Raw genomic sequence first — 13,247 nt, forward strand, 5'->3', positions numbered from 1 at the left:
CAATTGTGATCCATATTTTGTCAAAATGAAGGGAAACCATTCCAAGGTGGTTTACAGAGGTATTGACAGACAAAATCAGACGTTACACCAAAGAATATTTGTGGAAGAGTGACAAAGAGGGTCTTCAAAGTTGAAGAGTGTTGAGAAGAAATGCAAATCTAAGGACCTATTTGGTTGAAGCCAGGTTTGACGCTGGGAGTTAGGTAGGTACATCACTGCTGGGGACTACAGCAGAGGTGCTATCTGCTGAGTCGGTTAATTTCACCCAATTTGCAAGAACACTGGGTTACAGTCCCAGACTGGGAGGCAGAACTTCATTTGTTCTGGCTGCCATCATCACTGATTGTTTAAACCAACATTTTGTGCCAACTGCTAAAAGGAAACTTAAGTTGGTGGATGACTCCTTCTGCTTATCCACCTAATATAACAGATGCTCTCTTTCAGTTTAAGCCATTTCAAAAAGGGTTGATAGCTATAAGCAATAAACGGTTATTGAACTCACGAATGATATCTAATGACAAAATTAAATGTGCTTGGGAATCGGAATTTCAAGAGTCATTTTCAGATAATCAATGAAGTAAAGTATTTCATTTGGTTAATAACTCATCTATTTGTGCCTGTCATTCCTTGATACAGTCCAAGGTAGTGCATCGGGCCCATATGTCAAAGGATAAACTAGCACGTACTTTTTCCATTATCAATTCTATTTGTGACAGATGTAATATTGAGGTGGCCACTTTAACTCATATGTATTGGTCTTGTATAAAGCTAGATAACTTTTGGAGACGCAAACAACAAGAATACTGCAGATGCTGGAAATTCAAGCAACACACATCAAAGTTGCTGGTGAACGCAGCAGGCCAGGCAGCATCTGTAGGAAGAGGTGCAGTCGACATTCAGGCCGAGACCCTTCATCAGGACTAACTGAAGGAAGAGTGAGTAAGGGATTTGAAAGTTGGAGGGGGAGGGGGAGATCCAAAATTATAGGAGAAGACAGGAGGGGGAGGGATGGAGCCAAGAGCTGGACAGGTGATTGGTAAAGGGGATATGAGAGGATCATGGGACAGGAGGTTCGGGAGATGTTTTTAAAATGCTATCAAAAGTCTTGGATCTGGATATACAACCTAATTTGCTGACGGCAATTTTTGGGATTATCCCATTGGAAGCAGGAAACATTCCTGTTTCCACTCAACATATGATAGCTTTTTCAACTCTATTGGCTAGGAGAGCAATTTTATTGAAGTGGAAGGACTCTAATCCACCTATTGTCTTTTTTTGGCTTTCCTCCATTATGTCCTGTTTAAGTTCAGAGAAAATAGGAAGTCAGACATTTGATACATCCTTTAAATTTGAGCAAATCTGGCAACCTTTTATTTAATATTTTCATTTAATTTGATTTGTTACTCTTCCAATTTTTTTTCGAAGTTTTAGATTTGATCAGAAAGTCTTTCTTTTTTTTGGTCGTATCCTCAGAATGGACTGCCCAGTCCCTTTTTTTTTGTATAGTGTAGTGGGGGTTTTTTTCTTCTTCATTTAAAATTCAAAGTTTTTTCTTTCCTCTTCATGAACTGATAAGAGGAGAATTGCTGTTTTCTTTCTTACTATATATTATATACTAGCTTAACACTATGTATGATTTTGATAATGTCTATCTCAATCTCTGTTTGTATTGTTATTGATATATATCTTCGAGATAATTCTCCTCGTGTTTGTATTTGTGTTCCTTTTAAATCAATAAAAAGATTAATAAAGAAAGTTGGTGGATGACCATGAGAAGAAGGCTACTCAGACAGTGATAGAAAGTCAAAGAGGATACAACATGAAAACCATCCCTTTGGCCTACCGAGTACTTGCCGACTTTCGAGAAGACATTTTTTATTCTAGTCCTTACCTAACCCTTTTTATTCCCCATCCATCCAATTAACTCCCTATCAGATCTACCATCAATCTACAGACTAAGAGTAAGTTAAGGAGGACAATTAACCTATCAAATGTTTATTTTCTTCCCATGGTACATAGAACATAAAATATAACAGCATAGTCCAGGCCCTTTGGCCACAATGCTCGCCTTTTAACTTACTCTAAGATTAATCTAACCCTTCCCTCTTCCAGAGATCTCCATTTTTCTATCATCTTATATGTGCCTATCTAAGAATTTTTTGTGTCCCTAATGTTCGTGCTTCTAACTCCCTTGCCAGGGCTTTCCATAAACCTGCCACTCTCTGTGTAAAGAACTTACTTCTGATCATTCCTCCTATTCTTTCCTTCAATTTTGTTAGAGGAATCAAAAACAGGAGGGCAGAACTTTAAGGTCAGAAGACGGGAATGTGAGGGGAAAGTTTATTTAGCGTGAGAGTGATTGATATCTGTGATTCACTACAGAGAAGGTGGTGGAATCAGATACATTCACTCGAGACATTTAGATAGGTATTTGAATAGGCAAGGCATGGAAGGATTCAGACCAAATATGAGGAAATAGAATTTGTGTAGATGGGCATAAATATTTCCAAGGAAATGGTGGCCAAAAACCCTGTTTCTCTGATTCTGGAGTTCACGTTTTTTTGGATGTGGAAGGAAACCAGTGCACTCAGAGGAAATTAAGTGGTTGTTGCGAGAACATGCAAACTCCACACAGGCAGCACCAAATGTCAAGCTTAAGTCCAGGTCCCCGGCGCTGCAAGGTAACAATATTATCAGTTGTGCAAGTGTGCTCTCTATAGATGGGACCAGACTGGGTCTGGGAGCTGGAGATGAGGCAATTGGAACAGCAAATGTAAAATAGTTTCACCACTATAGTAATTAGAACCAGAATCAGGTTTAATATCACGGGCATATGTTGTGAAATATGTTGTTTTGTGGCAGCAGTACAAGGCAAAACATAATAAAAAATTATAAATTACTATCAGAAATATACATATAAATTAAACTAAATTATTAGTGCAAAAAGAAAGTAGGAAAGAAAAAAGTAGTGAGGTAGTGAACATGGTTTAATTGTCCATTCAGAAATGTGATGGCGGTGGGGAAGAAGCTGTTCCTAAGACATTAAGTATGTGTCTTTAGGCTCCTGTATCTCCTCCTTGATAGTTGCAATGAGACGAGGGCATGTCCTGGGTGATGGTGGTCCTTAATGACAGATACCGCCTTTTGAAGATGTCCTCGATGCTGGAGAGGCTAGTGCCCATGATGGAGTGTGGTGAGTTTGCAACTTTCTGAAGCTTTTTTCCAATGCTGTCCAGTGGTCCCTCCACATTAAATGGTGATGCAACTAGTTAGAATGCTCTCGGTGGTACATATGTAGAAATCTGCGAGAGATTTGGGTGACGTACCAAGTCTCCTCAAACTCCTAATGAAATATAGCTGCTGCTGTGTAATTACATCAATATGTAGGAGCCCTGGATAGATCTTCAGAGATGTTGACACCCAGAAACTTGAAACTGTTCACCCTTTCCACTGTTGATTCCCAGATGAGGACTGGTTTGTGTTCCCTCAACTTCCCATTCTTGAAGCCCACAATCAATTCCTTAGTATTTCTGATGTTGAGTGCAAGGTTGTTGTTTCGACACGTCTCGACCTGTTGATCTGTCTTACTCCTGTACTTCTCCTCACCAGCATCTGAAATTCTGCCAACAATAGTTGTGTAATCTGTAAATTTATAGATGGCATTTGAGCTGTGCCTAGTGTTATGTTTTGTAACTCCAAAAACTAATTAAGCGAAAAACATGGGATCAGAGATAATTGTATCCACTTTGTTTTACTATAGTGAGGTGCACGCTTATGATGTGGTGGCATAATGACATATGCCATTCACATACTTTTACATATAACCCATAATGAATTATTTAAACAAACAATGCTGAATCAAACAATATATTGACATATTACTCAAATATTACTGAAATATTAAATACACAATACTCCTCCCTGCTTAGCTATAAACTCCAACTCAATATAGATGCATCACAACTCAAATATGTAACATTTATATATATATATATATATATATATATATACACACATTAGCCTATATAATGCAACTACAATATAGGCATCTATAGCATTGTAAATTTTAAAAATTTTAAATTGCCCCATTCAGGCCTAAAGATTTTATCATTGTGGAGGATTTCTTCTTCCTGTGGTATAACAACTTTCCTGTTTGGCGGGTTAGGCGTGGCTGTGAAACAATCTCAGGTTCTGGGGCCTTCTTCCATGGTGATTGTAGGAATTGATCCTGGGACTACAGGAAGTAGTTCTGACAGCTCGGGACACCTTTCTTCTGGATATATTGGTATCCCAAACAGTGCATGGCAAACCGCTACATCTGCTGATCTATCCCAGGCCACCAGACAAAGCTTCAAGCCAATGCTTTCCATACCTGGATGACCTGCATGTAGCTCCTCTAACACTTTAACTCTCAGATAAGATGGTCTCAATCCCCACATAAAACAGCTTCCCTCAAGGGCAAATTAATCCTGGTGCCGGTAAAAATAGGGGAACTGAAAATTATGCTGCACATTCCATCCCTTTAGGGTTGCCATGCAGACCTGAGAGAGTGTGGGGTCTTTTCTGGTTCCCTTTGGATCACCTCTGCAATAGAAGGGAACCTTTAAATTAGCATTAGGGAGAACACATCAAGTACAGTGTCCTCTGTTGTAAATTTGGCTGTCACCTTTGTCTTTGGAAGGCCACCTCACATTGCCTTTTCTATTGCCAGTTCTTCCCGATCTGCAGTAATAAATTCAAGGGGTGGAGCTCAGTAGCCAGGTTTGGCAGAAACCTGTTAGAGTAATTGACAAATCCTAAAAAGGGCTGCAACTGTCCTTTGGCCTTGGGACATCCATCACTGCTTGAATTTTCTCAGCACATTTATGTAATTCCTGTGCATCAATGGTGTGGCCACAGTAAGTGATACTTAGTTTAAAAAGTTCACACTTGCTGCATCATGATTTGAGCCCATAATCTTCTACTCTTTTTAACACTGTATTGAGATTTTGGAGATGTTCCTTGTCATCCTCACTGACGACAATGATGTCATCCAGGTAACACTGAGTGCCTGGGTGCCATACTTGGTCCATAGCTTTCTGTCAGATTACATGTGCAAATGCATCTCCAAAAATAAGCCTATTATAGCAATAAAGCCCTTTGTGATTGTTTATGGTGAGAAACCCTAGACTCTTCTTCCATCTCCATCTTTATGTAGGCCTTAGTTAAGTCCATGTTGCTGAAGTGTTTCCCTCCAGAAAGGTTTGCAAAGATATCCTTTATCCAGGGCAGAGGGTATTGTTCTACTTTCAGTACTGGGTTGATGGTGACCTTAAAGTCACCACAGATCTTGACAGACCTACCCTTCTTGTCTACTGGAACAACTTGTGTTGCCCATGGGCTCCACTCAACCTTGGAAAGAATTCCTTTGGCCTCCATTCGATCTAGCTCACTGGCTACTTTATCATGTCTGGTATAAGGATGGACTTTGTAAAACTTGTGTGTGATATTTTCATTTAACACTATTTTACCCTTGATATGTTTGAGTTTTCTGATGTCATCCTTGAACATTGCTGTGACATCATCCAGTTCCTTTCTTAATTTGCTTTCAATTGAATCCATTGCAGGGGATATGGCAGGCAAATGGTGGATGGATCTCCAATCAAAATGTAATTGTCTCAGCCACTCATGACTCTGCAAAGCTGGCCCTCCTGTCTTTACCACATACAAGCCCAATGTGGCTTGTTGGTAGCTATATTTCACTGTTACAAATATTATTTCCACAGGAGTTAGCTTTCCTCCAGTGTAAGTTCTTTGTTGGATATCCGTGGGCTTCAGTTCAATATCTTTGAAATGGCATTTAAACTCATTTTGTGGAATGACTGAAACAGCCAAACCAGCGTCCAATTCCATTTTAATTAATTTACTGTTCACTTCTGATGTCAGTCATATTGCTTGTCTATTGTCAGTTTTCACTTTATAAATCTCAAGGCGAAACAGTCCTGTGAAATTCTCATCATTATCAGATTTATCATCCACAGCACACAGATTAGTGCTCTTTTTGAAACTGCAAGTCAACTTTATATCTTTTTCTCTTCCCAGTACAGTTGATCTATTTTTGTCTGCCCGACATGCTCTTTGTAGGTGTCCTATTTTGTTGCATTTTCTACATGTTCTGCCTTCAATCCTGCATTGGTCTAGTGTATGTGAGCCCCTGCTACAGCAGTAACTTGTTCAGCCAGGCAGGCTTCTATTTGGATGTTGCAATTTTCTTCATGCTCACTCTCATTCCTGACTGCAACTCACTCGCATCTCTGATTGCTGTTTCCATTGATACAGTGACTTCAACTGCTGTTTTAAATGTGAATTGTGCTTCAGTTAGGAGTCATTGAAAAATACTTTCTTGTGAGATTCCACAAGCTAAACAATTTTTCAGCACAACATTTAACCTATAACTAAACCAACAATGCTCAGACAATCTCTTCAATTCAGCAGCTATGTGCTGAAATGGACTCTCCTTCCTTTTGATTCCACTTATAAACCTAAAACATTCTGCAATCAACAATGCTTTCAGTTCTAAATGTTACTGCATTACTTTTATGATAGCAGAAAAGCTCATTGTGGCTGGTTTGGTTGGAGCTGTTAAACTTCTAAGTAAGCTGTATGCTCTTCCACCTGTTGCTGTCAGCAAAACAGGTACTCATTTCTCATTGGCTGTTTCATTTGCTTCAAAATTCACTCAGTATACATCAGCCGTTATTTGCTGTGCAATCAAATGCATCTATTTATTCTATTCTTTTATGATTATCACCCAGAACCACCGATTACGACCCATGAATTTCATCTGTTTACTGCCTTTTATTTAACTTGACCATCTTCCTCTACTGCTTCCAAAGAAAAGAATGTGCTGCATTTCGTTTTTTTAACTCGGATGTCTTGCTGCACCAACAAGTAGATGGTTTTAAAATTTTCTCATCACCATTGTTATGTTTCTAACTCAAAAAATGAATGAAAAGAAAAACATGGGACTGGGGATAAATGTGCCTACTTTGTTTTACTGTAGTGAGGCACACTCTTCTGATGTGGTGCCAGAATGAATGTATGCTATTCACGTAGTTTTACATATAACCCATGTTGAAATAGTTAAGCAAATAAAGATTGCTTAATTAACCAATATATTTGCAATATTACTCAAATATTACTGAAATATTAAATATGCAACACCTAGTCACACAGTCATGGGCATAGGAGAGTAGAACAGTGGGCTAAGCTCACATCTTTGAGGTGTGCCAGTGTTGTTTGTCAGCAAGGAGGAAATGTTATTTCCGTTCTGTACTGGCTGCACTCTTCCGATGAGGAAGTCAAGGATCCGGCTGCAGAGGGAGGGACAGAGCCCTAGGTTTACCTTTGGAAAAATGCAGAATTGAGGAAAGGATGAGGACTATAAATGTAAGATGTCAACGTAGATCAGCAGGCATAGTGGCAACAGGTGAACATGACATGAGATGAGACTGGTGGGATTTAGGAGGTGAGGAAGTTTATAAAGGGTGCAAGGTGGAATGCAGGCTGAGAGAACATTTGAATAGAGACATATGTGAAGCTGACGCCAGGAATATTTACTTGGTGGGAAGATGGCAGGATTTGCTTAGATACAGATTAAGTACCATTCACACAGCCTTGGATCACCTGGACAAATCAAATACCTACCATGTATTATGTGGGAGAGCAGGTGACACAAAGGTAAAAATGGGTACGCCAGATATTTATTTGAGAAATGAACAGCGAAACACTAAATCGGGTGTCTAGCTGAACAAGTTTTTGTCCAAGTTACCTAAAACCATGACACTGTACATTCAGTTACCCTTTAAACGAATGGATACTCTGCTCAATGTCTCCAATTCATGAAACCCAAGAAGTAAGCATGGTATGAACGGATACTTACCTAGACAAACCCTGGGGTGGTGGGTGGGGAGTGGTCCCCATTTATGTCTGCAATGCTCCTTCTCAGTGGTCCTTCAGTGCTGGTCGTGTACTCAGCTTGGTCGGCCCCATGGGTGCAGGAAGGAAGGAAAGCGAACTCTCTGCACGTGCTATTGTTTATACCCCCAGGGTGCATGGAAACAGAAATGGGCTCCGCAGTGTGATAGCTGACCGGTGGGAAAAGAGCATCACAGACTTTAAACAAACCAATCAGGTCAATAGAAAGAGCTTTTGAACAGAATATACTACACTCTCCAGAGGACACTATGTCAGAATACTATTCATTGACTACAGCTCAGTGCTTAACAAAATCATCTCTACAGTCTTGATTGAAAACCTACAGAACCTGAGACTCTGTACCTCCCTTTGCAACTGGATCCACAATTTCCTCACCGGAAGACCACGATCTGTGTGGATTGGTAATAACATCCCCTCCTCACTGACCATCAACACTGGCACACCTCAGGGATGTGTGCTTAGCCCCCTGCTTTACTCTCTATACCTATGACTCTGTGGCTAGACATAGCTCAAATTCTATCTGTAAAGTTGCTGCTGATACAAACATTGTTGGCAGAATCTCAGATGGTGACAAGAGGTGTACAGGAGCGAGATATACCAACTACTCGAGTGGTGTCACAATAACAACATTGCACTCAACATCGGTAAAACCAAAGAACTGATTGTAAACTTCAGAGAGGTTAAGATGAGGGAACACAAAACAATTAGAATCAGAATCATGTTTATTATCACCGGCATATGTCATGAAATTTGTTAACTCATAGAGGGATCAGAAGTGGAGAGAGTGAGCAATTTCAAGTTCCTGGGTGTCAAGATCTCTGAGGATCTATATTGATGCAGCTATAAAGAAGGCAAGACAGCAGCTAGATTTCATCAGGAGTTTGAAGAGATTTGGGTTGTCACCTAAAATACTTGAAAACTTCTACAGGTGTACTGTGGAGAGCATTCTGACTGGTTGCATCACTGTCTGGTATTGGTGGGGGGGGGCTACTGCACAGGATTGTAGTAAGCTGCAGAGAGTTGTAAACTTAGTTAGCCCCATCATGGTTACTAGCCTCCATGGTATCCAAGACATTTTCAAAGAGCGGTGCCTCAGAAAGGTGGATTCCATCATCAAGGACCCCCACCACCCAGGACATTCCCCCTTTTCATTGCTACCATCAGGAAGTTGGTATAGAAGCCTGAAGGCAGACACTCAGCAATTCAGGTACAGCTTCAACCACTTCGCCATCCAAATTCTAAATGGACACTCAACCAATGAAAACTACCTCACTACCTTATTAAAAAATTTCTAGTTTTTATACTACTCATCTTAATTGAACTATTTAATAGACAGATATATATTTACTATAGAGGGAAGAGAATATGGCCTACAGGATGGTAGCAGAGAGAGGAGAGTACAGCCTACAGGACAGTAGTAGATAGAGGAGAGGATGGCCTACGGGATGGTAGTAGAGAGAGAAGAGTACGGCCTGGACGGTAGTAGAGAGAGGAGGGAAAGCCTACGGGACGGTTGTAGAGAGTGGGGATTATGGCCTAAGGGATGGTTGTAGAGAGAGGAGAGTATGGCCTGGATGTTGAGGGTGCTTGATGGTAGATTATTTCTCCATTTCTAACAATGTCAGGAAACATAGTGGAGGTTTAACCCCAATGCAGAGACCATTCATCTTTGAACAGTAACTTTAATAACGCGCTGCAAAATAACAAGCCACAAGGGGCTATAAAGTAAGGGGTAACAGAAATCAAACACAACAGGCAATGAGGTAAACTTTAGGCAGTGAGAGTGAAAGCTAGGAGCAACTGGTTGAGGCCAGCTGGTTCAATGTGTGAGCAAGGACTGTGGATGAAAATTGGGGTTAAATAGGCTGCAGGTGATGAGTTTGAAACAAGCGGCAGGTGACTCTTGTGAGCTGGGTGGAAACTGGTGGGTGGTTGCATCAACAGGCCTGATACACAGTAAATCAGCAACACCAGGGACAGTTGAAATTATGTCCCCCAACCTGAGATAGGAATAACTATATTTGGGCAGCTCAGCTGCCAATGGTTGTATTCCCAGGAGGGAGAGATGGCCGGTATATATCCACACTCAGCACAGTGCAGTGGGAAAGACAGAACATGAAAACATACACAGAGGAAATAAGGATAGACACTTTAAGTGCAGGTGATGCTGGAAGCACTCAACAGAGCAAGCAGCTTCTGTAGAAAAAGAAACAGAAACATTGTCATGGAAGCAATAAGTTGGCAGAAAACGAGCTGTTGGCGGAAATCAGTGGGTCAGGCATCATCTATAGAGGGAAACAAATCGAGACGTGATTCACCATCTTTCCAAACATGCTGCCCTGGCTTGCTGAGTGTTGCCACCTGCATTTTCTGGTTATGATTCAGATTTCTAATATCTGCCGAGTTGGATTTTCAAATGCCAGTGTCCTCTGAGTCAGATCTTCCCGTGTCGTGGGGAAGAGTCAGAGATTAGGGAACAGGACAGAGGGAGAACGTTTGCCCATGGGATAATCTTTCGCCCCTCCCTCCCTGGTTCAAATAGATGTGTACATCAGATTTGAATTAACGACACCCAGCCATTCATTTGTGTGAAAGCTTCGATTTGACGACTTTTGGTTAACCAGGCAATAGGACCCAGGGGAATTCCACTGCCCGGGGCAGAGAGAGTTAATACTTTTTGCCCGCCTCTCTGCCTCCCCCCTCGCGGCTCCCTTTCTCTCCCCCCCCCCTTTCAAATACTCGTTGTTCTTGAGTCAGCTGTTCAGCCACGGCTGGGAAAATCCAAGTCCCTCGTTTCTGCCGCTTACCGCTTTGTGCAAGTCATAGCAGTCGTAGCCATGCATGGGAGGTGAGTGTCCCAGTCTGTGTATGATCCTTTCACTAGTTAGGAAAACTTACCCCGACTCTAAAAACAACCACCTAAAAAAAGAACTTTTGCGTGTATTTCTAACTTTTTCCCCCGCTTCACTCTTCGCAGGTGCCCATTGCAGTGGAAGTCAACGATCTTCGTCGTTTTGTTTCTCGGTGTTTTAACAGCCTCCCAGGATCCAGGTGAAGTGTGTGCGCGCAAGAAACGGGGTGAATTGTTTAACCAGGTTGCTTTTGATCTGTATGTCCTTCTTTGCAAAGAATCGGTTCACTGAGGTAATAGTTATGTGGCTTTGCAAGTTTTGGGGATCAGTGGGGAGCTTTCGTTTAGCAATGTGTTTGGGGGTCTGGAACTTGTGCCTGTTTCGGAAATTGGGTAAGGAGGCTTGGATAAATCGACATGCCCCGGTTACCGCAAGCTTCGGGGCATTCTCACGGCTGAGCCTGCAGCTGGCAGAAACTTTGAGAAGGTTGCAAGATAACGGGAGTGCGAGAGAATCCGGTTCTCGGTGGAATTTGCTGGCGGGGTGCGTTTGAAATGCCCCGCGCGTCTCAGCGTTGGCTTGGGGTCGCTTTGATTTATTCGGAAGGCACGGAACGGAAATGCCGTTGTGGTTACTGCTGGTGTCTCTCCTTCACTGCAGTTCATCTCAAACTATTCCCAGATATCTGCTGTCCCTACCTTCCTCTTCAATGCTGCTGCTGTTTAAACCACTCTTTGTGTAGTGAACACGGTAATCTCTTTCGAAAGATAAATTTCCCAGTGGCCAAAGTTGTTGAATCATCTCCCTCCCCTGTGAAACGATCTGAAAGGGCCTTATCAGGTACAGTAATCCTTCAACCTTATATAGTGATGGGGCCCAGGTATCCATAACCTTCAAAGATGTATGTCATCTCAACCCTGGTCTGATCTTTGTAGAAATTTTCCAGGCCCTCTGATTCCTTTCACTAAGCTTTAGTTGTTGCCCCCATGTGTGTGCTTTTACTGAGTGGATCTGTTTTCCTTTGGATGTCTGGATGTCTATCTGGCAAAAAAAAAAGCCATGGATATCCAGTGAGCTGGCAAGCAGTCTGGCCCACTGTGATCCCAAAAGGGAAACTTGCCTTCTGTGATGCTGGAGTGCATGAGTCCGTGATACATCATAGAAACAAGCCCCTTAACCCACTACAAACACGCTGACCATTGTCGCTACCTGTATTAGCCTCATTTACCTGCATTTAGTCATTTAGCCGTAGCAATTCAATTGCTGGTCTTAAATGTTGTGAGATTAAATCTATCAACTGTGATGCAGTGGTTGAAAGTAACAGAAACCAAACCCCACAAGGAGGATAGAGGTAGTGACTAGGTAATCGGCCTCTGTAGTGTTGGTTAGACTAAATGCTGATAAGAGTATTTAGTGAAAGCCCACTTGCCCTAACCCCACCAGCTCTCCCCTTTCAGCCCTCCTCACAAGTGAGCAGATGAAGATGAGAGGCAGCAGATTGAGATCCTGCTTTGCATGTGACATCTGCCTGCCTAAGTGTGCATCAAAGGAGGCAGTCCCTCCCAAAGTCAAAAGGTGGTGGGCTCGAGGCACAGTGAAAGGCTGACAATGCAGTGAGGAGTGTACTGTCATCGCAGCCTGCCAGCTGGGTTATTCACTGCCACTTCACCCTTTGGCACATAAAAGATACCCTGCCTGTTATTTTGGGAGAAGATCACTAACCTTTACCTCAAAATTTAATTTTCAAATACAAGCAGACAACAGATTGTACAGTCATAGAATGAAAACAGGCCCTTCAGCCCACCAAGTCCGTGACGACCACCGGCCACCCATTTCCACTAACCCCATTTGAATCAGAATCTGGTTTAATATCACCGGCCTATGTTGTGAAGTTTGTTAACTTTGCAGCAGCAGTACAGTGCAATACATAGTAGAGAAAAAATAGTGAGTAATTATGTGTATTAAATAACATGTGTGTTAGTTAAATTAAATAAATATTGCAAAACTAGAAATAAAAAAGTAGTGAGGTAGTGTTCATGGGTTCAATGTCCATTCAGAAATCAGATGGCAGAGGGGAAGAAGCTGTTTCTGAATTTTTGAGGGTGTGCCTTCAGGCTTCTGTACCTCCTTCCTGATGGTAGCAATGAGGACAGGGCATATCCTGGGTGATAGGGGTCCTTAATGATGGACACGCTATTTTGAGGCACCGCTCCTTGAAGATGTCCTGGATACTGTGGAGGCTAGTGCCGATGATGGAGCTGACTAATGTCACAACTCTCTGCAGCTTACTTTGATCCTGTGCAGTACCTCCCCCCATACCAGACAGTGATGCAGCCAGTTAGAAAGCTGTCCATGGTACATCCGTGGAGATTTATGTGAATGTTTTTAGTGACATACCTAGTCTCTTCAAACTCCCAA

At 41.9% G+C, this 13,247-nt stretch overlaps 1 protein-coding gene across 2 annotated transcripts in view; it reads left to right on the forward strand.

Annotated features, from left to right (window-relative positions):
• The first annotated feature begins 10,616 nt into the window (after positions 1-10,616).
• The window catches only part of LOC140199377 (collagen alpha-1(XVIII) chain-like), a 295,614-nt gene continuing 292,983 nt past the window's right edge, over positions 10,617-13,247 (forward strand). Inside the window, exons 1-2 of one of the 2 annotated variants that reach the window (XM_072261365.1) lie at positions 10,617-10,825; positions 10,955-11,028. In XM_072261365.1, the coding sequence (XP_072117466.1) occupies positions 10,815-10,825; positions 10,955-11,028 (85 nt within the window). In that variant the 5' untranslated portion in view covers positions 10,617-10,814. Of the gene's footprint in view, positions 10,826-10,954; positions 11,056-13,247 lie in introns of both variants that reach the window. The other variant, XM_072261366.1, reaches the window with a different exon arrangement.

This window comes from Mobula birostris, chromosome 6, assembly GCF_030028105.1.
Source record: "Mobula birostris isolate sMobBir1 chromosome 6, sMobBir1.hap1, whole genome shotgun sequence".
Classification (NCBI taxonomy): Eukaryota; Metazoa; Chordata; class Chondrichthyes; order Myliobatiformes; family Myliobatidae; genus Mobula; species Mobula birostris.